General features: G+C 35.6%; 1 protein-coding gene across 7 annotated transcripts in view; it reads left to right on the plus strand.

Annotated features, from left to right (window-relative positions):
- Positions 1-27,508, plus strand: part of EPHA5 (EPH receptor A5) — a 351,336-nt gene that overhangs the window by 256,069 nt on the left and 67,759 nt on the right. For 4 of the 7 annotated variants that reach the window (XM_019025962.4, XM_019025965.4, XM_055384166.2 and 1 more), the window contains one exon: positions 9,866-9,971. In XM_019025962.4, the coding sequence (XP_018881507.2) occupies positions 9,866-9,971 (106 nt within the window). The remainder of the gene's footprint in view (positions 1-9,865; positions 9,972-27,508) is intronic. The other 3 variants (XM_019025963.4, XM_019025966.4, XM_055384167.2) reach the window with 1 other exon arrangement.

Here is a 27,508-nt window from a genome sequence, read left to right on the forward strand (position 1 = left end):
GGTACTTCAGGAGATACTTTAAAAATGTTTAAACTTGCTTTTAAAGACTTTCTTTCTACTGCTGCCATACTTTATTGAATTATTCCCATTTACTTTTTTAGTTGTTTTATTGAACTAGGCTACTAGGTTTAGTCTTTCTTTGAAAATTCCACAGGGAGCTTTCTTTAGCAGTGAGTTTGGCAAGAAAATGGTGCTCTCAGGAACTAATCTGATCTCATAAAATATATTAAATCTCTGGCACTGTCTTTAAGTGGAGAATCTGGGAATATTTTTTGGAGCACCCTTTTTGAATCACTTTTTTCTCTATAAAATAGCATAAAATATTTTCCTTTAATTTCAACAAAATATTTACGTTACTTACTTGCCCTAAACACATTGAAAGAAGAATTAGAAGACAGAAATAGACGCCATTAAAGTTATTTGTGAGGAAATACACAGTATTGTGAAATGTCAGAAGTATATATGTGTGTCTGTGTGTGTGTGTATTTGCTTTAAGCCAAGTTACATAAGAATTAGTAATTTTAAAATAAAGAAAATAAAATGCATGTTTCCTTTTTTCAAAAATCAATGAAATGATAATTTAGTTATGAATTTACTTTGTAAGAATCAGAAGAGTTATTAAATTAAAATGTGAATAAAACTATATTATACACCCCCTTTGAAAATCAAGATCTTCTTTTTAAAGCATATTTAAGTGAATTATTTAAAAATATTTTTATTCCTTTAAAATAGCTTTCTAAGTGTTGTTTCACTGAATTTTATACAGAAAAGTGTGCCATTGTAAAAAATTATAAATTTGTTTTCTACGCAAAGGAAAATCCATGAGTGAAGTTTAACTGAAGCTACTGAAATTTGAACTTCTAATGCTATTCAGAAAATTTTCTTTTCTTACTAGATTTAATAGGAACATGTGATATTAGTCTGAAAATTCTCATAATATTAGTAATGGATTGTTTAATCCTGCACCTTGAAACTAAAAGAGATGTAGGAAAAAAGGTATGCTATATAAGTTAGCCATCTTAACAAGACTTGATTCTATTTAGGTACAATTAGTAATAAATATTGCTTATGTGGTCTACCAACTCTGGGAACAAAGCCGTAAATGAAATCTCAAACTATGCTTGAGTGCTTTGATAACTATACCAATGAAAAATCCCATTTAAAAAAAAACTGTAAATTCTATTCAGTTTTAGGATGTTGGCACGTTCAGCAACTGGTTTTTCTTCAGGCTTTTCAATATTCTATCATTTACATATGTATTAAATGGTAGCTGCCAGGCACACCAAAACTCAATCGGATGACTTAGAGGACTAATACTTAATCATTTCCTGTTTACTTTTACAAAGTTTTACCTGAAATAAGCTACTTTTAAAACTTTTCCTATATAATTTCTAGAGAAAAAGAAATATCTCCCACTGTTTTTTTACTACTGAAGTAGATTGTAGCATTATTTTTAATAGCTAATGAAAATACTTCAATATCATACTGCCTCCTAGCTACGAGAGTAAAATCTTATTTTCTACTCATATATGTGCAAATATATCTAAAAACTTTTTAAAGAATTAATGTATTATTTGTAGAGAGTATCTATTAGATATCAATTCCCTTTTGATCTTTATGTATAATATTTTCTGAATATAATTCAACAACAATAGTTTATTGAACACCTATAACATATTAGGCTTTGCTAAGGCCCTGAAGAAATCAGCATGAGTAACACATGGAAACTTCTCTCCAGACAAAAGGAATATACTGTGTTTAATTCTAAAATATGGAATATTTGTTTCAAAGAGCATTTTAGAGTAATAGTTTTGCTTGTTTATTTATTTATATTGAGAGAGTCTCACTCTATGGCCCAGACTGGAGTGCAATGGAGCTATCTTGGCTCACCACAACCTCCACCTCCTGAGTTCAAGCGATTCTCCTGACTCAGCCTCTCAAGTAGCTGGGATCACAGGCGTGCACCACCACGCCTGGCTAAGTTTGCATTTTTAATAGAGACGAGGTTTCTGCATGTTGGTCAGTCTGGTCTCAAACTCCCGACCCTAGGTGATCTGCCCGCCTTGGCCTCCCAAAGTGCTGGGATTACAGGCGTCAGCCACCGTGCCCAGCCTAATTTTGCTTATTATTTTAAAATTGATTTTATTTAATTTCTAGCCATCAAAGGGTTTCTTTTTAGCTCAAGATGCTATAAGTGACTCAAATAATTCTAAGGAATAATCCCTTCTTTCTCAAGGCCTATTGTCTAATAAAGAATCAAAGAAGATACACAATGATAATTAAATTAATACTTTTTTTTCAGAACTTTTGTATTGTATTTTTGTAGTATTTTCTGAAATCCACATTAATTATTTTACTGGGCAATTATTTACTTCATATCATAATTTCATTCTTTATGTACATTTATTATTTCCCAACATATTTGTATTTTTCCTCATTAAGCTATCAGTGATTTTTATTTGGTACGTCATAGTTAAAGAGTTCTGGCTTTAATGAGCCATCTGTACTAAGAAAAATTGATTTTATCAGTCAGGTATGTAGGAATAGGAAATTATTTTAAAATTTCCCTGAGTATACTTTTTAAAAAGAATTTTCCAATTGCCTGTTCAATTCATAAGGATGATACAAATAATGAAACGTTGACACTTTTTTGCATTTTTATATAATTTATTTTTACTAATTTATATTACATTTCAGTCATTTGTCAACAAAAAGTTAAAATGTTATGAGCGCTTTTATTTTTCATTGACATTATCTTGTAAGTCAAAATATAGCCCTAAAGAGAAATGCAAACAGTAGTACCAACAGGAATGCAAAAGTTTTTTTTAGAAAAACTATTTAATATGAAGATTTGGGTAGAAAATCTCCAATTATTCTTCCTCTGCCATGCTTTAGTTTATGTCTTATAACTGTTAACTTCTTCATTTTAATTTTATCGTGCATAAAAATAATATATTTAAAATTGATTTTTTACATTACCGCCATTCTCAACAGCAGTGACAAAACAAAACAAAACAAAACAATATATCAACAAAGAAACTTACCATGAATAAAACCATTCAGCCAAACTCGTTAGACCCTTTTCTGGTTTCTTTTAACATAATTTATCTTGAAGCTTTGAGACTGTAACAGAATCTATCTTAACCTTTACATGCCCAAGATTTATCAATCACATTTGTGATTCTTTTAATTTTTAAAAATGCATCACTTCCTTTTATCCAACTATATCTATTTGTCTCAAATCTGTGTAGTCTGAATGAGGAAATAATGATATTGTGTTTTTTATTAAAAATTGTATTGAGATAATTGTGGATTTGCATGTAATTGTAACAGCAATGCAGACCACTCTTATACACTTTACCTAGTTTTCACCATGGTAATATTTTACAGAACCATAGTAAAATATCACAACCAGAACATTTGACATTGATGCAATCAATCCACAGATCTTAATCCTGTTTTCTTGTATTCCTTTGTAAATGTGTATGTGGATATGTATGTGTATTAGATTCTACGCCATTTGGTCACTTGTACAAGTTTGTGTATCTACCACCGACCTCGAGTTACCAAACAATCCCAATACCGTAAAGATCCCTTGTGTTGCTTTTTTATATGCACACCCACTGCCTTTAAGAACAAATGTGTTATCACTAAGCCCTGGAAACCATTCATCTGCCATTCATGTATAACGTTTTCACATTTCAAAAATGTTTTATAAATAGAAACATGCAGTACGTGCCTTTTAATTTGGAATTGGCTTTTTTCACTTAGCATGATTCCCTGCAGATTGATCCAGATTGTGGTGTATATCAAGTTTGTTTATTTTTATTACTGAATAATATTCCATAATATGTATGTGCCACAATTTGTTTAACCACCATTAATTTGTTGAAGGATGTCAGGGCTGATTACAGTTTTTGCTATCACAAATAAAGATACTGTAAACATTTGTATACAGATTTTTATGTCAAAGTAAGTTTTTATTTCCCTAGGATGAATTTCCAAAAGTACAACACTGGATTGTACAGTAATTGTATATCTAATTTTGTAAGAAACTGCCAACATGTTTTCCAAAATGGCTGTATCATTTTCCGTTTCCACCAGCAATGGATGATTGATCTGGTTTCTTTACATCCTTGTCAGCATTTGGAATTGTCATTATTTATTTACTTATTTGTCAGTCATTTTGAATAAGCGGGTAGTGATATCTCATTATTTTGAAAATCACTGTTAGCTAATTACGTTCAGCATCTTTTCATGCACTTATTTGCCTACCATACTGTTTTTAATGTTTCCACTGATTCTTACATACTTACATTACTTATTAAAAATTATGCCTTTGGTTAAGTTACCCTGATTAAGAAAGTTTATAGATACCTATTGCTGTGAGAGAAGGATCCCAAATTCTTACTCTGACCTGTAGCCTTATAATCTGGCTCTTGCAATTATTTTAACCTTCAGTGATGAACTCTTCACACATATAGCTGAGGCAATAAAGTCTAGAGAATATCCACGTAACATGGGTCTACAACCAGGAGCGTGGGAAGCAAAGTGAAGTTAAAAATGTGACTTCTCAGTATATGCTGCCTTAAAATTTCCAGGCATGATGCAAATGTATAATGATTTTTTTAAGAAACATTATTATTTACTAAAGAATATTACTTTTTTCCAGCTTACAAAGCTCTTTTATTTATTTATTTATTTATTTATTATTATTATACTTTAAGTTTTAGGGTACATGTGCACAATGTGCAGGTTAGTTACATATGTATACATGTGTCACGCTGGTGTGCTGCACCCATTAACTCGTCATCTAGCATTAGGTATATCTCCCAATGCTATCCCTCCCCCCACCCCACAACAGTCCCCAGAGTGTGATATTCCCCTTCCTGTGTCCATGTGTTCTCATTGTTCAATTCCCACCTATGAGTGAGAATATGTGGTGTTTGGTTTTTTGTTCTTGCGACAGTTTACTGAGAATGATGATTTCCAATTTCATCCATGTCCCTAAAAAGGACATGAACTCATCCTTTTTTATGGCTGCATAGTATTCCATGGTGTATATGTGCCACATTTTCTTAATCCAGTCTATCATTGTTGGACATTTGGGTTGATTCCAAGTCTTTGCTATTGTGAATAATGCCGCAATAAACATACATGTGCATGTGTCTTTATAGCAGCATGATTTATAGTCTTTTGGGTATATACCCAGTAATGGGATGGCTGGGTCAAATGGTATTTCTAGTTCTAGATCCCTGAGGAATCGCCACACTGACTTCCACAATGCTTGAACTAGTTTACAGTCCCCTCAACAGTGTAAAAGTGTTCCTATTTCTCCACATCCTCTCCAGCACCTGTTGTTTCCTGACTTTTTAATGATCGCCATTCTAACTGGTGTGAGATGATATCTCATTGTGGTTTTGATTTGCATTTCTCTGATGGCCAGTGATGGTGAGCATTTTTTCATGTGTTTTTTGGCTGCATAAATGTCTTCTTTTGAGAAGTGTCTGTTCATATCCTTTGCCCACTTTTTGATGGGTTTGTTTGTTTTTTTCTTGTAAATTTGTCAGAATATTAATTTTTATAGTTGATGACCTTTCACCATAATGTGTTACATTGCTTCAATATTTTCTTTTAAGTGTTCCCGTGATATTTCCCAGCTATTTTTCCAAAACAGCATCATTAATAAACTAATTTTCTTAAACATAAGAAAATGAGAAACATGCATAACTAAAGGTATATATCTTAAAGATTAAAATTTTAACAATATGCTAACATGATTACCATATCTCCTACTTGACCTAAATATTTTTTTCTCACTCCTAAACAAACCAACAAGCATGAAGGCATTGACAGTACCCTGTAAATTATTTATTTTCACCTGAGTTAATATAATTAATGATATCATTAATGTCCTCAGGTCCAACAAAAGAATAAACAATTCAAAAATCTTGATGAATCATTTCTTATTAGAAATAGCTCACAAATTAATTCATGCATGTGAAACAGTTAATAATTAAAACCTGAGGTTATGATGGGCGAATCACTTGAGCTCAGAAGTTTCAGACCAGCCTGGGCTAAATGGTGAAACCCCTTCACAATAACAACAACAACAAAAATGCAAAAATTAGCCATAGGTGGTGGCGCACGCCTGTAGTCCCAGCTACTCGGAAGGTTGAGGCTGGAGGATCACATGAGCCCTGGCAGCAGAGGTTGCAATGAGCCAAGATCATGCCACTACACTCCAGCCTGAGTGACAAAGTGAGACCCTGTCTCCACAAAAAAAAGAAAATGTAAAACCTATCAAGGACTTTAGAAAATATTGTAAATTTAAAATAATAATAATAAAATTATATAAATAAATTAAATTAAAATAATAAACAAAAATATATTCTTTAAATTCTTCCTCACAAAATAGGCTCTGATTGCTTTTTATACGAAAATGATCTGATTTCAGAGGACATTAGATAAACACATAGAATCTTAATGTTTGTTATTTCCCGTTACTTATATGCTCATAAAATGTATTAACTTAGCATATTAACAGTCTTTTGAATGTCATTAGCAATTATTTTAATGCAATATATTTTTCTACACAGAGGTGCGCTATTTTAGCACATTGTTAATTTAGGTCTTGGAAATTACTAAAAATGAAGAATTTGACACTACCAGAATTTTATATTTTTTCTCAAATTTAATACTTTGGCCAGTCTAAAGTTACTCTGTTTTTACCCTTATTTCTGAGTAATTGTGGACTCTTCCTCCAATACTGTATCTGTGAGAGTTCCCAAACTGGCACATTAAGAGTGAGAATAATTGTTAGACTCCGATTAGAAGGGCTTCTGAATGCTAGACTGAGCATTTAAGAATTTTCTTCCAAAGGTAGCAGGACTCTGTAAAGTTTTTGATCAAGGAAACATCATAAAAATGATATTTTAGATATTTACTATGAGTACATAGATGGCCGAGAGAACAGTTAAAATGCTATGAACCATATTCCACCATTTTGATTATACAGATTTGAATCATATAGGTGAGTGTTGGATAAAAATAATTGATGTATGGTGAGAAACATAAAAGAAACACAAAAGTATCTGGTAATTAATGAACAAGCAGAAGTTAAGAAAGATTTAGTAATAGTTCAAAGAAACCAGAAAGAGATCAAACCAGTTTGATCTTTTGGTTTGATTAATAATATGTTTATTTGTTGATATATGTTTTTGTTAATGCCTTTGGGGGTAGATGTGGTATAAGGGCCAATTTTAAACATGCTAATTTTTATGTAACAATAAAATGCAAACAAAGGGCTAAACAGTTTGTTATAAAAAATGAAAGGATTCTTTGGAGAGAAATAAGGGTTGGAGATATAAATTTGTCACCCTGATGGTTGTTAATTGACACCACGAAGGAAGAAGTATCAGAAAGAGGGAGAAAGAAGGGGAGGATAAAAAACAAAAATACAGAAAGAAATGGAGAGAAGTAAGAAGGATCAGGAGTGAGCATTCATGAAGAATCATTCATACATTGCTGTGGGAAGAGAATATGAAGCCATCAGAACTGACAAAGCAGTGCTTCATAGAGACGGACAGAGTAAAACAGCTTGTCTGATGCCATAGAAACCAAGAGGAGGAGAGTTTCAAGTTTAAGGTATAGGTTTAGCTAAGTCAAACTCCTTACAATGGTGGAGGGTAAGTTAAATAGAGAAGTACTCATTGCATGTGGCAAATATCATCATCTATGGAATTCAAAGGCAGAAGAATAAAAAATTTCAAAGAGAATTTTAAAATGTTGGTTCTTAGATAAGGCTGGTTTCAGATACCTCTGTCAAGATGCTAACAAATAGGAAATATAATAATGGTAAATAAAGCAGGAGATAATAAGTATAAGTGATATTTACTATTTATTTAAGGCTGTCAGTAGTTGAAGCTCTATGCTAAGTGCATTATATGTATTATCTTGAATCTTAACAGAAATATAATGATCAAAGGAAATTATCCCTATTTAGAGATTATGCAAATAGGACTTTAAAATGTTAAGTAATTTTCTTGACCCATATGTGTAGTAAATGCTGGACCTATTTTCCAATTTGGATTGAACTAACCCTAGTAAGTTTAGATATAAAGATTTATTTCTTCCTAAAGGTGATATCTGCTTAGGCTTGTAAGCAGCAGAGTAGTTTATAAGGCAGCAAAACCCTCTCCCAGAGGGAGATCTTTGAAAGTTTAGCATTTCTCAAATGTGGGAAGTGGGAATGGATTAATACACGGAGCAAATGAAGACGACTCATTACGGGGATGATTTTACTAGGAAATTAATAATAGAGAATTAAGGCGTTCAAGCAGCAGTTGCAGCTCACTCAAGTAACATTGAGTTTCTGAGTGAAGTCTGCATGGGTTTCTCTAGAAATAGTGCCCTCTGCCAAAAAAAGAAAGAGAAAGAGAGAAAAAAAGTAGTGGTAGAAATAATATGAGTTTGGAGATTAATAAAGCAGACCTTGGGGAAAGGGTACTAGCAACTCTGGGGGTAGTTTTTTCCTACCTCATTTATACTGTAGCCAATAACTAAATTTCTTACCATAGACCTTAGCGTCAGAGACTAGGAGAAAACAGGGTAATACTATTGTATATATTATACAAAAAGAGAGAAGGTAAGAGCACTGACTTATATTGAAAATAATAGTTTTACTCAAAACAGCTGTTAATAATATTAGGATCTAAATACTGGTCTAGAATATTTGAAAGTAGATCAGTGCAAGAGGGTCCTCAGCAAATCACTTAGTTTTGGTAGAAAGAATCAAGAACAATGTGACTAAAATAGAAAGGGAGGTGTTTGGAGATCCAAATCTCTTGGTAGGCCAACATCTGGTATGGGGTTGTGAAAAACAAAACACAGATTGTTATTAATTTCTATGACAATATTTGATACCATGAAGCTGAACTAGTGCTACTTTGAAGTTATCAAATTGATCATGTCATTAAACAAGAAGCATGCTAGATATTCTATGGAGAGATTCTTATGAACATTAGTACAATTTATTTTGCCCTATAGGCGTTTTATTTTAATCAAGATTAGTTATCAGCACAAAAATAAAATCTATTTGCTTATTTAAGTACAACTACTTAATCATGTTCATATTCCTCTTATAATGGGAATTTTATGCTAAAATCTAAAATGTTTCACCTAAATCTATGTATGTAAAGAGTAGGTGATGTAAATGTATCCAATCGTAAGTTAGGTTTCTATACTTCTAAATGTTTACCTTCATATTTTTCAAAAAGCGAATTTATTTATGAAATATACTTACTGGTTATATTGTGCTTTACATTGTATTTTTATAATAATATTCAGAATAGTGATATTATATTTTACTTCAATGAGGTCATAGTCACATTATTTTGGTCATCAATGTCTCCAATGTCTATGGGGAAAAAATCCCATCTGGATTCATCAGATTCTTTTCTAGAGAACAGCAGAATACAAACTCTAAAAATGTCAAATCTTATATACCTGGCACCTCCTATTTAGATTAAGGTGTTTGAAGTCAATAAAGGAGTTCCATTTTAATTCACAGACCTAAGGCCCCTAGATGAATACTATGCAAACAACATGCATTCATTTTTTATTATGACAAGGAAATAATCAGTGACTTAGTGATGCTCTCAAATCTCTATTTGGAAAGTAAATATTTTCTATTAAAGATGACTTTTCAATTACACACTTTTAAGAAAGGATATTAGGGGAAATCTCAGCTAAGTGTGGGTAAATTGCTTAAATCATGAATTGATTACTGTCTATTAAGCATCTTTTATTTTGAATGCATGTGATCACTTTAACCACAAGCTCCATTTTCTGTATTTCCTATCAGCAGTTGCAGCATCCAGCGATCAAAGCCAGATTCCTATAATTGCTGTGTCTGTGACAGTGGGAGTCATTTTGTTGGCAGTGGTTATCGGCGTCCTCCTCAGTGGAAGGTAAGAGAGGAAGCTGTGATTCTGAAGTTTTGCAGCTGATCTCTTCCTCACCTTGATCTGACCATTTGGCTGTTGAGCACATCCCAAAACAAATCAGGCAAGCAATATATCAGCAGATAATCTCAATACATGATGCAATTCCTGAGCCTTATCTTGTTCATATTATTGATAATTTTTAAGCCCACAATTTCTCTTTTTAGGTATGCTCTCTTCACAAGAGCTGTATTGATGTGTTATTGTTTATTCGGTTAATATAGCTATATCTCTTTATATGACACATATTTTTTAATCTGAAATTTTTTTATCTCTCAAAATTGTATATGGTTGCCTGCTTCAAGTTTAATTAGCATTTGGGAAAAGCTATCTCTATACCGAGTATATTTTTGAGGAATAAGACATAATTCTATTTAGTCAGCATTCTATCCTAACAGGGTGGTGTATACAAAGCAGAAATTATGGCAAACAAGCTACTTGGCAAATGACCAAACATTTTCACTGACCACTTTTATTTTCAGCTTCTAAGTGATTTCAGCCTGAATATTTCAATCATGATATATACTGATTTGAAGTGAATTTTATTAAATATTATCTAAATAGATACATGAATATATAATATATTACATATCTACATTTTTCATTTTATATCAAAAAGAGATAAAGTCTTAACAATAGCTATTCTAGGTGTTTTCTGATATTGAGCTGAGCATAATCAACCTCCTTAAAAATAAAATAAAATGCAATAAAGTAGAATAAAACAAAATAAACTAAATAAAACAAAATAAACTATATAAAACAAGAGTATGATGCTTTCCTACAATAAACAATAAATAAATAAATAAATAAACAATAAATAAATAAACAAAAAAACAATAAACAATAAATAAATAGTTTCATGTATTTTTAAAATCCAGGCCATTATTAGAAGGAATATTTAGTAATAGGAGCTGTCCATTTGAAAATATATTTTGGTGTTAAATCATTATAGAAAACTTAATGAAAGTCTTCATGGAAATATTTATTTCTGAGCAAAAAAAAGTGAAAATGTACCATAAGGTCCAAAAAATGCCAGGAAATCAATGTTCATATTGATTTTGTTACTGTTCTACTCATTTACTGTTGACTCTTCAGCACCTATTCGACTCATAAATATCCAGAATTGGGCACTTTTCAATGTACTGCATATTGTGCTCTGAAAAGATTTTTGATTATATCCTTAAATTACAGAAGTAACAGTTTATTTTTATAAAATATTGCAAATTATTTTGAACATTTCCTTATTGTATATGAAAATTCTATTACTTCCGGTCCTTATTTATTTGAGTGTTTGAAGTTTTCTTAAGAATATATGCAGTAATTCATTGCTTACTTTTAATGTTAGATTAGCATTTACGTATTTTTAGAATTTCTAGCCTAGGGGACAGTTTGTGTTCTATTGAGGACAATTAAGCCCATCCCAGCCAGGGGGATAGCTATCTAGTGCCCCACTGATTTCATCTCTCTGAAGTCACCTGGGGAGAATGCACAACCTATATCCCTGCTTTCTGGAAGATAAGCTGATTTCATCAGTCTTGTCAGATTTTGATCCAATAGTATAATCAAGTTGCATGAATTGTAACTACTAGGAAAACTACCATGTGACAATGTGTCTTTTCTACCCCAAAGTATAGATGATGCCTTTGTGGAACTGGTTTGTAATGCCATTTCTTTACTTCTGACTGAGATAAGAGTTAGTGATTTCCTTTCTAATAAATTAAATAAACATTAGTTATATTTATAGCCATGGAGGTTATAAGAAGATTCTGTATTTGTTGTGTGTGCACTTAGGAGAAATGAATAAAAATGGAAAAAAAAGCACCAAGGTCTAGAATCCAATAAATCTGTGTTTTTGAGAATTTATTAAAGAATACACATCAAATATAAGAAATATGTTGTTGTAGACTTAGCACAGTGAATTTACTGGTGACATTTTACTATGGATTCTTGCTTACCCTTATGTGGCATCTTTTGCATTAGATAAAATGTTTGAAAGAACTTTCAACCTACTTACTATTTGGTAACCAAAGGATAGTATCATTTTAGTGCATACATGCGCACATTCCTACAAAGTCGCCCATACACTTTGTATCGGTTCTCACACTGCTATGAAGAACTGTTCAAGACTGGGTAATTTATAAAGAAAAGTGGTTTAATTGAGTCATAGTTCCACATGGCGGGGGTGGTCTCAGGAAACTCATAATCATGGAGGAAGACACCTGTTCACAAGGTGACAGGAAGGAGAAGTGCTGAAGGGGGAGGAACCAAGGGGGAAGAGCCCCTTAAAAAACCATTAGATCTCCTGAGAACAATCTTACTATCATGACAACAGCATGTGGAAAACTGCTCGCATGATCCAATTACCTCCACCTGGTCTCTCCCTTGACATGTGGGGATTATGGGGATTATAATGCAAGATGAGATTTGGGTGGGGACACAAAGCCTAACCATCTCTCTCTCTCTCTCCTTTTCTCTCTCTCTCACACACACACACACACACACACACACACAAATTCTATATATACCTGAAATTGCTGTTCAAGAACAATGAAATTTTAGTATAATGTCTCATTTGTGCTAGAATCAGGTATGTACCCAAAACACATAGCTTAATTTTCTGCCAAATCCAAAGCTTGGTAAAAAAATTTTTGAACATTTTGTCTAATGAAAGTGTAATTACTTTTAAAAACAGCAACATCTTAGCAATTAGTACATTGTGCATTCATATTAAAATTCTTTCCTAATCCAATTTAATTTCACAACATAGTTTAAGATGCTGACACTAGGAATTTGCAGTTGAAAAGACAGCACGTTTCGCCAAAAACGAATCTGAGGCTTATAGTTTTTTAGAAACCAATTTTTTGCATGAAATTTTAATTACTTTATTTTGTTGGATGTATTTTCTTGAATTTCAGGGGACATTTGTCATGTGATAGAAACATCTTTGGCCATTGTATTGTACTCTTCGTGGACAAACTACTTTATATTTTATTATATAAATATAACTAAAAGCTAAATGATATGATTCTTGAAAGACTTTTTCTATCTCACTTAATGCAATAAACTTTGTAATTTTAATTTGGACCCATTAAATGTAACTCACCCTGCAGTACCTAGATTGTCCTGAATTAGCTCAGTAAAGATTTGTTAAATAAATGGAAAACTAAATGACGAAATGTGGCCAAAACCTAACATAAATTTGGGAAACTATATTTGAGTAATAGCAAATTATTTTGAAAAGCTTGTCCTAGGAAAGATGTAAAAATATAGGATTATATATGTTGCTCCCGTCTCTCTGTGCTAAAACATGATTGATTTTTTTTCTTTCTCTCTCTCTCACACACACACACGCACACACACACACACACACACACGACTACCATCTCACTTTGAAATTACCCTTATTACTTTCTAATATCTGGAATATGATATGATAACCCAGATATTTGCTCCTAGGTAACATATCACTTAAGTAAAAATAATTGGACTCATCATTGGTTAAATAAGTTAATTTTATTTTGATACATTGCAAAATATTAATATCACTTGCATGTAATATTCATTGGCAATTTATTTTATGATTTGGGTCCAAGAGGAAATATATCTTGAAGATCCATATTCACTGAAAATTTGTATTTCTATTTAGACAAAAAAAGTGCAAATGATGACACACTGGGTATTGTGAAACTAATCTATTTCAAAGAAAAAAGATTAACTTTTAAAATACTAAAATATGCTCAAGGATGAAAAATAAATCAAATATAGAGACTTTTTAATCTTTTCAGGCTTAAATTGATTATGCAGAAATCTTTTGGAATCTTCCTACCTAGACACAATTTAAAATAATGTAAAGTATCCATCTTGAAGGAAAAATCCTATTTAACAAAATGGCAAAGAAGTATAACATGTTAGAATTCTTGACAATTTTAGAATGTGGGTGATCTTCCTTTTTAAATGTGTTAAGTAATCTATGGGGTATTTTCTGCAGGGTTCAGACTCTCTTCACTGTTTCCCATTAATCTTTAAATGTTTCTTACAGGATTATAAAACAATTGATATGCCTTCCACAAACTATGAGCTAATCATCTTAGGATGGAAATAAATTAAGCCTCTTTATATGCACAGCATATTGAAATTGCCCTTTAATCTGTCTCTTTTATCACTAATGACATTGGGCATTGATAACTTTCTTTTGTCCTAATTTTGTAGAGTTTATCTCTTATATTTACTGTTTTACAGATTTGTAAATGTTTAATTGACCAGTCTTTCACCAATGAATATTTTCACTGTTTTCCAGTTAAATGTTTGAGAAAGTTTTTCACTTTATTTTTTCCTCTTTTTAATACTTTAAATATGATTATTGATATAAAATTGACTTTTTTATTTATCTGTGTCCTTATTTCAGACAGTCTAAATTCTGAAAATTAACTACTGAATAGTTCAGAGGCTGATGAAAAGCTTTAAGTAACAAGATTTAGTGGTATAGACATACAAAGGAAAACATCTTTTAGTTTATAGAAGCAATCTCTTTTTTGAACCTTTCTCAATACAACCTTCATTATGGGATTAAAGAATATTTTTTAATACTATGTTTCTGATCACTGATTTATTATGTGATCCTGAATTTAATTAAATTTCAAGCATGCAGAGCTTCACTTTTTATATTAAATTAAGTCCACATATACAATTAGAAGTAAAAACATAGACATTGCACACGTGTACTTTCCCACCGTTGTTTGCACATGTTCTTGCATATAAACAAAACACTTAAAACTTGTTGTTAATTTTAAAAACAGGTAACAAAAAAGCCAAAAATATCTTCTGAAGAGGAAGAATAATTCTGTTATGCTGCTTGGCCTTATATATGATTTTGTCACAGGATTCTTAGGGTGTTGCTTTTCCAGGCAGAAGCCTCTGTGGCCAGGGGAACCTTTGCCTGAGTTTTGCTCAGGCCTGTTAGGCTTGTTCTGCCCACTCGCCCTGGCAGGCTGCACTCGTCTTGTGTTACCAGCCTGAATCCCACAATTGCAAAGGGCAAGCCAGGCATGGAGCAGTGAGGGGTGCATGAGTGAGTGAGCACAGGGTCTGGCCACTGAGCACACAGCCAGGCATGCTGGCTGCTGTGGAGGGGTGGGCTGCTCCTGGCAACAGCACAAGTACTTAATTAGTGCAGCTACAGCTGAATCAGATGCATTGCAAGTAGCTTTCACTGTGGGCACCATGTCTGGATGAGGGGAATGTGGTGATGCCTGGAAACTTGGAGATGCCAGAAACTGCAAAGCCCCAAAGAGGGTGTCACATTCCTGACTCGGAGCACCCCTAGGTCTGGGCTCCCCGAAGGGTTGCCACTCTTCTCTCCTTCTCATTGCCAGCAATATGGTGAGTGTAGTTGAGAGGTGTGTTTTAGCCCTGTTTGTTACAGCTCTTTGACTCTCACCACTCAGTGGGTCAGAAGTTCTCATCTCATGCTCAGGAAGAATGAGGTATGTGGACAACTGTAGAATGAGCAAGGTTAAGGGGTGCTTTATTGAGTAACAGTACAGCTTTAAGGAGACCAAAGTGGGTAGCTCCTTTCTGCAGGTAGATCATCCCAGTGAGTGCAGCTCTCAGGAGAGGAGACCCAGAGTGTGTAGCTCCTATCTGCAGGCACGTTGTCCCAACATCTGAAGCCCTTAGTGGAGAATAGACCCAGAGTGGGTAGCTCCTATTTGCAGGCAGGGAGTCCTGTTGTCTCCCCAGTCTGGCTGAGTCCAGGGTTTTTATGGGCTTCCAAAGGAAGAAAGTGTGTGTTGACTGGACTATGGGCAGCCATAGGCAGGTGAGAGAAAGCACCATAACTTCTCACTCTGGACCACAGAAGTGACAGCTTAGCCCCCAGACTTCAGGCCATCCCTGGCTTGAAGGTGAGGTTTCACTGTGGAGCCACCGTCTTCTGTCCAGGATCCTTTCTGCCTCCTGCCACCATTAATATGCTGTCCACAGCACCCAGGCTGTTCATGCCAAGGGGTTCCTGCAGGCCCATGCTGAGCCACTCTCAGATTTCCCTCAACTCTCTCCTGTGCTCATTGGTGCCCAAATTCCAGAGGGGGCCAAGATGACAGGGGACTGCTGTGTTAGCACCACCCCAAGTGTGCACACATCTGCCTGGGTCACAACAGCACCCAGGGTCATCCTCAACTTTGCTCCAAAATCAGAGTGGGCACCAGGAGCAGGGAGAGGCCAGGCAATGGTAACAGGCCCTTCTGAGCCTACAGGGGCAGGGGGCTTCTCAGGCCCCTGAGAGCACAAGAATGCTTGGTTCCTCAGCTGTGGCTGGGTGTCTGCAGCTGCACTTAAGAGGGTGGAGCTCCTCCCCTGCCAACTTGGAAGCGGGGTGGTGAGGCTTCTACCTTTTCCTGGCTCATGCTCATTTCATGGAGCACACAGCCCAGGCCATGTCTCCTCCACTACAACCAGCTTCTTTGCAACCGCTGCTCCAGACAGGCCACCACTGCCATCAATCCCCCCTCTGAAGAGGTACATTTAACTGCCATTAGGATAGGGACAATGACTACTCTTAACTGCTTCATACTGATAGGGGGCATTTTTCTGGGGAAAACAGCAGTCAGATCTCTCTCAGTGGCCTATCTAAGGGTCCCCGGTAAGAAAGGAGCCATCATCTTAGGCTCCCGTTGCAAGACTGCTGGGAGTTTGATGGCCTCAAGACAAGAAGAAACACATTTTACAAGGAGGTTAAGTGTGCACAGATCAAGTGTGAGTATTATACAAAGAGGAGCTAAAAGGAAAAAAAAAACTAGAAATCTAAAACATAGACTATTTTGAAAAAGAATGTTGTGACTAGAGCTGTTTCATCCTGGTCAAAAAAATTAAGTCTTGTATGGGGGCAGTTAAACTTTAAGAGAGAAATAACTCTTTTGAGGGGGTAGATAATCCCTTGGGAGTTCAGGATTAAGGAGTCCTTGACAAAAATGTTTTAGGTGAGGAACAGAACAAAGGTGAGAACAGTAAGCAAGAGGTCTCCCCAACTACAACTAACGGTTTGGGAAAAATATTGGGTTAGATGTGTTCCTGAGATGCCCTCCCCACTCCACAATCTTGCTAAGAGAGGAGAGGGGAGCTGTATTGGAGAGAACTGAAATACCTGCTCCAGTGTCCAGGAGGAGGTCTACCTTTCTCCCTTTGACTTCTGAACCATCAGAGCCAGGGAGAAGTACCCCAGGGCCCATCAGTCCTGCTGGACCATTTGGGCTGGACCCAGTGACCTGTCTCCAAGGACAGTCTGCTCTTCAGTGGTCCCCATTGCAAATTGGACAGGGCCAAAGTGGCCTCCTGCTGCTGTCCAGACAGTCCTTCCTAAAGTGCCACGGCTTGCCACATTTGTAGCAGTTAACAGGTCTGTCCAAGGGATTTTGGGATTTGGGATTTGTGAGCCTGCAAGGCAGCTGTTAGAGCCTCTCCCTTTTTCTTGTGTCTCCTTTCCCTCTCTTGGGCCTCCGCCTGATTCCTATTGTAAAAGACTGTGGTGGCCACTTTCAGGAGGTTCTCTAAAGTACTATCTGGTGCCATGGCCTGTTTCTGCAGCTTCCTCCTGATATCAGGGGCTGCTTGAATAACGAACTTATCCTTCAGGATCAGTTGTCCCTCAACTGAATCAGGAGTTATAGACATGTGCTTTACCAAGGCCCCTCTTTGCCTTTCCAGGAAGGCAGTGGGATTTTCATCTAATCCCTGTTCTATCATGAATAGCTTGGACTAATTGAAAGGCTTAGTCCTAGTCGTTTGTAACCCCTCCAGTATACACACATGAAAGTGCTTCCTCTTTCATTCTTCTATTTCATCATTGGGGTCGCATTTAGGGTCCTCCAGAGGTACTGCTGTTCTTCCAATGGGATAAGGCTCATCCCCTTCTCTGAAACTATATGAGATACAAAAGTCGTACCGAAAATTCTATACTGCTTGCAGGGTGGCCTGCTTTTCAGTGGTAGTCAGGGTCTGATTCAAAAGTAGCATAATGTCCTTCCAGGTGAGTTCAAATACTTGAGTTAAATTCTGGAAGGCTTCTATATAACTGTCAGGTCATCTGAATACTTTACAATATTCCCCTTAATTAGCCTTAAGTCCTGTAGAGAAAAAGGAACCTGGACCCTAATCAATATCTAGGTAGCAGGGGGTTGGTGTGTCAGCACTGCCCTGAATGCACACACACCAGCAAGGTTTTAACAGTGCCCAAGCTTATCCTCAACTTTGCTTTGAAATCAGAGCTGGCGCCAGTAGCAGCGAGAGGCCAGGCAGCAGGAGCAGGCATGTCTGAGCCTACAGGGGCAGGGAGTCTTTTGGGGTTCCCCAAAGCACAGGGATGCCCAGATCTACATCCACAGTTGGGTGGCTGCAGCTGTGCCTAGAAGAGCAGGGCTCCTGCCCTGCCAATTTGGAAGGGGGTTGGTTTCCATCCATTGACATCTTCTGCTGGCTCCATAGAGCACATAACCATGGCCTCACCTCCCCCTCTGCAGTTGGTGCCTTTGCAGTGGTCATTCCAGACATGCCACCACTGCCATCCATTTTAAGGCTATTTATATGTGAGTTTAATGCTATGATGTTCCTTAGATGATAAATTTAATTTAAGAAATGGCTTAATGCCTGTTAAAAGTTATATTTTCTGGCCAACCAGTCTTCTCTTTGATTGTCATGGTCATGTTCAAATCATGTACCTGGACATAAAACTGCTCAATCCTATTTCTCTTTATGTTCTATTCAACAACTGAAACTCAATCCATTTGAAATGTCTCAGTTTTCTGAAGCAAAAATTCTTTAGAAGTCAGCCAATACTATAACAGAGGATATCATAATTATGATCATCAGACCATGTAGAAATTAGAGAAACAAGTAAATTTGTATAAAATGGTAGGTTTTATTGTTTCAAGAAAGTAATATTAAAATTTAGCCTTTTGTACTTACTTTTAAGTCCCTTGAAGTAAGATAGGTTGTAAATGACATCTTCACAATTATCCATTACAAACATTTTTGGACACTTATTGCACATAAACACGAAGGTAAGTCCAGGACATGTGATATAAGAAAGCAGTGTTCTTTCTATAAATGTTTTTACTCTTACTTAGTAGCCTGATAAGTAGTCAAAATTTTATAAAACACAATTACAGTAGTTAGGCATAGAAGAAGAGTTTACAATACAATTGGAATCTGTCCCTTCATGATAACTTTTCAGTTAGTCTGAATCATTAATTCAAGAAGTATTTGAGTTCTTGCTACATGCCTGGCACAGTTCTTATGTTAGTCAAAGCAATGGCTTGATGGTAAAATCCTTTGAACTTAGAAAGTTTTCTTCAAGCTCATTTGGGGCCAAATAAAATATTTATGCCAGAGTTTTTAATGCAGCTATTTAATTTAGACACATCAACGAGCTTGACTACATCTGATATCAAAGCATCATAATTTCTTGAATGAGTGCTTTGTGAAGAGTATATTCATGAAGGGTATGCACTAAAACCTGCAGAGAAGCTTCTTTGCCTAATGGAAGTAACATGGTAATAATAATGATAAGTATAACATTATCTAACATTAATTACATAGCATTTCCTACTAGGCAATGTTCTAAAGGTTTTACAAGTAATATCTCACAACACCACGATGTCTCAATACTAGATCTTATCTAATTTATAGCTGATAAAATTATCTTCTTGCTGTTTCTTAAAAATTGTAAGAATGGTCCTGCCTTAATTCTTTGGCATTGGCTCTTCTTACTGTCTAAAACTTCCTTGACACAGAGAACCTTATAGCTTCTTTCTTCTTTCAAATCTTTGCTCAATCTTGTTCTCTCAATTGAGCATACTAAAAAGACGACCTGATTATTTCCTCTGCACACCATGCATCATTTTTAGTCTGTCTGTCCTACTAGAGGATACAAAATAATAGGGATTTTTATCTGTGCCTTTTTTCCTCTTGGAAAGGGTCCAGAACGTAAATTGTTGTATACAACTAGTCAGTAAGGGCCTGGACCATGAACCCAGCTCTGACATCAGGGCCTTTGCTCTTTAGGATATAACTTCCCCAAGACTTGTGATTATTCAACTTTTGAACTTTTGTGTGGGAAGCCTCTGATTTTCTACTGCTAAAAATAATGGAATTTACATTTTAAAACTTTAGAAACAGAAATATGAATAAAACATCTCTTAGAAATTAATATTAATGGTAGCTTGACACTAAAAAATACGTTGAATTTTAGTAGATCCTCCTCCCTTCATGGGACAAGTATACCCAGTAAATTGTATTCATTCTAAAATCATGCAAATTAAATGTCACCAACTCCATGGTCATTCCTGACTTTGTGAACCCTGGTTAATTCCATTTCTGTCTACCCTTAAAACTTTATTTTCTCACTAAAGTAGTTTTAGTTCACCATTTAATGTATCTGTCACCCCAGTAGATATGTACTCATCTTGAATATCCAGATTATAATGTAGGTCCTGGGTAAATGTCTAATGAAAGTATGACTGGAGGAGTGCAGCTGGAGTTTAAGACTATTGAAAATGTGCTTCAAACTACCTTTCCAGAATTATCACTATATGTTGTTGTCTTGGATTTCTTTGCTTGCAAATGATAGAAGGCATAATTTAGAGTGGCTTAATCTAAAAGGAAATTATTGATCTTGCAGCTGAAAAGTTCCCAGATATTAAAACATTAAGTCTAAAGAACAGGTACTGATAGATCCAGGTGTTTAAAATAGTGTCTGTTATGCAATTGAGACATAATTCAAGAATGTTGTTGAACAAATATGGTATTTAAAGGCATTGATTAAAATGAAGTTATTGGATAAAACCTTGGGACACTGTGATATTGAAAAGTAGGGTGGAAGAATAAGATCCAGCCACAGTCGGCTAAGAAGGACAGGCCCACGAGGTTGGAAGAGATCAGGCAACTGCTGGGTCACTAAGGGGAAATGGTCACTGTGTTGAACACAGATTTGACTTTAGGGCTCTCACCCTTCACTCTCAGAGCTGAAATGGCACAGGCTGTTACAGAAACTTGATACCCAGCTCCACAGAGTAAGTCAATCAGTAGCACTGGGACCTTAACTAAGGAGAGGATAGAGAAGTTACACTTTGTGACCAACACCATAGGAACTCACAACTGAAACTGAAAATAGGGTCAGTTTCATACAAAGCACGTGGACTGAGAATGAGGAAAGAGAATCTCTCACTCTACACTCTTTTTCACATCCTCCATTTGCTTGGAAAAAGCTTCATATTATCTCTCAATACTTAAGCCTTACTGACATGTGAAGTCTTATATCAAACTTTCTGTCATGAATAGAGGAAAAAGAAATTCCCTCAATCCCTTTAGCCAAAGTATTCTCTCCTTTGAACAATATATCAAAACAATATATCAGTATTCTCATAGAATTTAACACTTTCAGCCAAAAATTATAGGGTATTGTGTAAATATCTTCTCTCTTCTGCAGGCCAGTAAGTATTTAGAGAATAAAGGCTTCTGTGGCTTTCCTACATAACTTAATTAAATAAATAACTCATAAGTTATTGAATTAAAGATGAGCTGTGCATCAATCTCCATTTGAAGTGGTTTGTCCATTTTTCCCATTAATGTTGACATTTTAGAAAATGAAAAACTTTAATATCTCTAAAATAAACATAATGAAATGCTCAACCCATAAATATACCTTTAAATAAATATAATCCTTTTGATCCCGTCGCAAAGTAAATGCAATGATTTCAAGAAGTAGTGCATAGGAGTTAATAAATCCTCACTAGCTTTTGATTTTATTTCTTTGACATCTGGACATGCTTATACCATTGTCATGATGTACCTGGTGACATCAAGCAGCAATAGCTTTTATAAATTGATATATTCGGCATCTATAACATGATTAGGCTTGTATAGTTTCAGAATTTAATAAGTTCTAATAAGAAAAATACATTTTATGAAAACATTTTAATCTCATAAATATTATATTTTAAAATAATGATAACCAAACATTTGTAATCATATATACAATCCCTGATTTTAGAAAAAAGCTCAGTAAAAGTAAATCTCAGAAGCTTATGAGTTAGCAATAGATGTGACTTTGTAAAACTGTAAAAAATCCAGACATGTATTGATTTAATATCTGAGGGTTTTTATCTCTTCTATTTTCCCATGATTACATACTTTTTTCTTCAAAGGCTCTGAATCAAAATAATTAGAGAGCGGATCATAATTTATTAATAACTGACAAATGGGGATTAGGGCCGAGTGATGCCAGGAAGACAAGGAACATAGCAACAACTAATTGCCCACTGTGGGAAGTAAACCGTCCTAGGAAACTGAACTTAAGAGGGTTACTGGCTCAATTGCTCAACACTATTGAACATCCACTATTGAACAGATCAAATATGTAAACATGCTTCAATGCTCAGGAAGTTATATTGAGGCAAGCATTTGAAAGAAAAACTCAGTTTATGGTACTGGAAACAACAGGTTAATATCACTCACTTGCAAAGATATAAATTATTTAAGTAAAGAATCAAATGACTTAGATTTCACCTAGTATGAAGCAAAGGGCAGGTCAAAAGCCTAACCACAAGAGCAAAATACACTTTTTGTCTAAAAAAATGGAGCTCAAAGCTCCATTTCTCTAAGAATGTGATCCCTATCTGAAAGAGTACAGGCTGGCACTCCAGAAGACGCTGGGCTCTGACGGAAGACCCTCCTAGGTTTCTGGGAATTTTACACATCTCTCAGAACCCACAATAACACTGTCTTTCACAGGAACCTGATACCCAGCTCCACAGTGAAAATCAATAGCACTGCCCTATGCCAAAGGCTAGAACATCTATTCAACAAAGAAATCAGTTAATTTCCTGAGCCATGTCTGGAAGTATACTCATTGTTGAAAAATGAATCAAAGTGTCTCAGATGATTTTAAACATCAGGTAAAAGCCACATTTGTTCAAGATCTGTGCTTTATAAGGTCTTACATGAACCAGGAAAAAAAGAAAATGTTTCTAATAGATCAGCAACTCAATCTCAAGCAGCTGAATTCTTTATTATGCCATTTGGAAGGACTGACTTTGTATACTGCTGATGGCTGTGATAGTTATAGTGATAAAAAACGTATTATATTTCAACTGATATGGTTAGGCTTTGTGTCCCCACCCAAATCTCATCTTGAATTATAATCCCCATAATCACCTCATGTCAAAGGAGAGACCAGGTGGAGGTAATTGAATCATGGGAGCAGTTTCCCCTATGTTGTTCTCATGATCCTGAGTGAGTTCTTACAAGAACTAATGGTTTTATAATGTGCTCTTACCACTTTGCTTGGCACTTCTCCTTCCTGCTGCCTTATGAAAAACGTCCCTTGCTTCCCCCTCCACAATGATTCAGGATTGTAAGTTTCCTGAGGCCTCTCCACCCACTTTCTCTTATAAATTACCCAGTCTCCAGCAGTTCTTTATAGCAGTATGAAAACAAACTAATACAACAATTATTTTGCTTACCAAAATTGCCTTACTGTCTCTTACTCCTTGTTTCTCTCATTACTTTTTTTCTTCTCTAATGTTTTAATCTCACAGAAAAATGGCATACTTTTATGTATTAAATATTAGTTATGTCTGCTTTCATAGTCACACTGTGTTTTAGCCATCGTTATTATAGATGACAATCTCAGTTGATTTTGTTGTTATTTTGGGACTCTTCCTTGTTGTTGTTTTAAGTAACATATTATCATTTCTTCCTGTTTGCAAGATTCGGCACTGGAATCTGCATACCCATGATGGTTGCTGTTTGTTGAGTTCTTGCCCTGTGTTCATCTAACTGATGATTAGTAAGGTATGACCACAGGAAGAAACACAGAAGAGGTATAGGAAAACAAAGTTTATTTTACTCTCAGGTCCTAGAAACAGAAGGTATGGCATGTCATGCAGGGCCATCAGAGAAACACCAGATTTTGGTCAGGAGGAAGAAGACAGGAGTGAGGGGAAAGTCTAGGAGTGAGCCTTTGTTGGTGTTTCTATGTGAAAGTATATTGGCTAGTTTGAAGAATTCTGGCAAACTTTGGGCTTATAGAAGAGGTCTCTAGTTGCCTGGAACCTGGGCCTGGGGTTATTAAGGCAGGGGATTATTGCCTCCTGAAGTTAATGGGAGGTTAAAAAAGGTATTGCTCCAGATTGGTTAGTTTGCATCTCAAATACATGCTGTAGGCTAAGTACTTTGCTACTTCTAGGAACTGGCTAGCCATGAGAGGGGCAGTCTTTTCCCAGCCAGAGAGGTTTTCAAGATGTCAAAATATCATAATATACAGACAGAGAAAATATATAAAAAATAGAGTACTCTTGGACCAGGATAGATTGATAGGTTGAAAGGCAATGAAAGCCAAGAAATAGAGTTGAAAGTTTAGTGTAGTTTTTTTCCCCCCTTACTACACCCCTACTTCCATGCAGAAGGCAAGATCTCATCAAGTTGGCAAGGTTTGACCTCCCTGTGGAAATTAATTGGGGAAAACCTCTGTTTCCCAAGTGTTTTCTAGGCTGTGTTCAGACCAACTTTGTAATTCCTCCTTAGTGTCCCTCCAGACAGATAATTCCATAGATTCAAATAGTCCCATGTACCTCACAAGTACCTCTTGCCTACCTCCAATAGTTCTCAATGCCTCTGATGTTGGAGAATCCTAGTGCTTCTCTGATATTGCTACGCCTATTCCCCTTGATTTTTCCTGAAGCAAATTGAGTAGCCTTTGTTTAAACTGATCCTCTCCATAGATAATGCACAGATCCTGCCAACATTAAAGACCAAATAATCTATTATCCATGTTGAATTTCAATTGAAGTCATGTAGCTTTGATTATTTAATGATTTAATTCAATTGTTTAATACATTTATTAATATCCTTAGTGTTTAATACAAAGAGAAACCTGTTTCAAAATATGGAGAAATATTACACATACAATGTAAAAGATAATCATAATGTGCAATTACAGAGAAAAGAGTTGAATCTTCAGAAATATTAAAGAATATAAGATGAAGTCAAGTACTTTTTATAATAATATTAATTTTTCCTAGATATCCTGGAATTTTACCAAAAATCTGCAAAGCTAATGTTGTTCAAGAGATTTTTGGATATGCCAGCACCACAATGCTATATTTTTAAGGATGCAAAGTTCAGTATAACTATTTAAGCAATATACACATTAAGCCTGCACAAGTATTCTGATTTTCCTAATTTGCTGCAAGGAAAAATATAAGGAATTACCAATTCAGAGGTCCAATCTTCCTCAGACAACTTTTAAGATGAAATTCAGCCACTTAAATCATTAATTTCTATGTAATCATACCAAAGATGATCTAAAAATCCAACAAGGAATCATCAAATTAGCATGAATTCAATATTTACATGATAAGTGAATTAAAATTATTTACATAGGAATTTAGATGGACCTAAAACCATAAAAACCCTAGAAGAAAACCTAGGCATTACCATTCAGGACATAGGCATGGGCAAAGACTTCATGTCTAAAACACCAAAAGCAATGGCAACAAAAGACAAAATTGATGAATGGGATCTAATTAAACTAAAGAGCTTCTGCACAGCAAAAGAAACTACCATCAGAGTGAACAGGCAAACTACAAAATGGGAGAAAATTTTCACAACCTACTCATCTGACAAAGGGCTAATATCCAGAATCTACAATGAACTCAAACAAATTTACAAGAAAAAAACAAACAACCCCATCAAAAAGTGGGCAAAGGATATGAACAGACCCTTCTCAAAAGAAGACATTTATGCAGCCAAAAGACACACGAAAAAATACTCACCATCACTGGCCATCAGAGAAATGCAAATCGAAACCTCTATGAGATACCATCTCACACCAGTTAGAATGGCAATCATTAAAAAGTCAGGAAACAACAGGTGCTGGAGAGGATGTGGAGAAATAGGAACACTTTTACACTGTTGGGGGGACTGTAAACTAGTTCAACCGTTGTGGAAGTCAGTGTGGCGATTCCTCAGGGATCTAGAACTAGAAATACTATTTGACCCAGCCATCCCATTACTGGGTATATACCCAAAGGACTATAAATCATGCTGCTATAAAGACACATGCACACGTATGTTTATTGCGGCACTATTCACAATAGCAAAGACTTGGAACCAACCCAAATGTCCAACAATGATAGACTAGATTAAGAAAATGTGGCACATATACACCATGGAATACTATGCAACCATAAAAAATGATGAGTTCATGTCCTTTGTAGGGACATGGATGAAATTGGAAATCATCATTCTCAGTAAACTATCACAAGGACAAAAAACCAAACACCTCATGTTCTCACTCATAGATGGGAATTGAACAATGAGAACACATAGACACAGGAAGGGGAACATCACACTCTGGGGACTGTTGTGGGGTGGGGGGAGTGGGGAGGGATAGCATTAGGAGATATACCTAATGCTAAATGACGAGTTAATAGGTGCAGCACACCAGCATGGCACATGTATACATATGTAACTAACCTGCACATTGTGCACATGTACCCTAAAACTTAAAGTATAATAAAAAAAAAGAACGAGACATTAAAAAAATGAATTTAGATGGACAAATATGTAATAAACTAGTATTCTACATTTGTATGACTTCCATGCTTTTTGTAATACATAGGAACATCTTAATGATTTGTTGTGTTGTTGATATATGACTTTTCCTGACCCAGCCCTGTTCTACCTGTTCCAAACGTACATACTGTAGTCTTTTGGATTTACCTCTTCTCTAGTAATTTGGGAAGTAGTGGGCCAGGGTAAGTCTTTTTTTTAAGGCTTAATGATGTATTATTAATCATTTCAAACCTGTGCTAGTGTATACTGTTGCTTTTCAGCCCCAGTAGGGAAAAAGCTACTTTTAAATATAAGTAGATGTGCATTTTACCACCCTGTATCTTTCTGCCTAAGCCTTGGGGCTTCTAAATCTTCATCCAATAAATTGAAATGAGAAGGAACTTCTGTATATCTCAAATATCTGAATGGAGCTTGTGCAGTTTAGCCCATTTGTTCCTATCAGTTTCCAAAGCCATGGTGACTGGATCCTGCTCCAGTGTATCCAAGCCTTTGGACAGCTCCCCCAGCTCCAAGGAGGACTCTGAAATAACCCAGCTTGGAAGTCTATTAGGGGATCATCTCAGTATAAACCAAATGTCCTAAGGTGAAAATCACTATCAATCCTGCTTCGACTTACCGCCCAACCCCCGCCCCCACTGCATTGTGTCTCCATAGACTCCAAGTGCTCAGATTGCACCTGCACCACTTTAGCTATTTTCCAACATATTCTTAGAGGTCAGATTAATGGCCACATCCTTAGATGAATGCCCTGATTTGCCGACATTACCAAGACGTCTTGCTTCTTCACTTTCCTATAAGTTTCAGCCTTTTTTTTTACATTGCAGGTTACAAAGTTGGCAGAGTTAAGTCAATTGCCCTAATTTCTCACTAAGCTG

The sequence above is a fragment of the Gorilla gorilla genome, chromosome 3 (assembly GCF_029281585.2).
Source record: "Gorilla gorilla gorilla isolate KB3781 chromosome 3, NHGRI_mGorGor1-v2.1_pri, whole genome shotgun sequence".
Classification (NCBI taxonomy): Eukaryota; Metazoa; Chordata; class Mammalia; order Primates; family Hominidae; genus Gorilla; species Gorilla gorilla.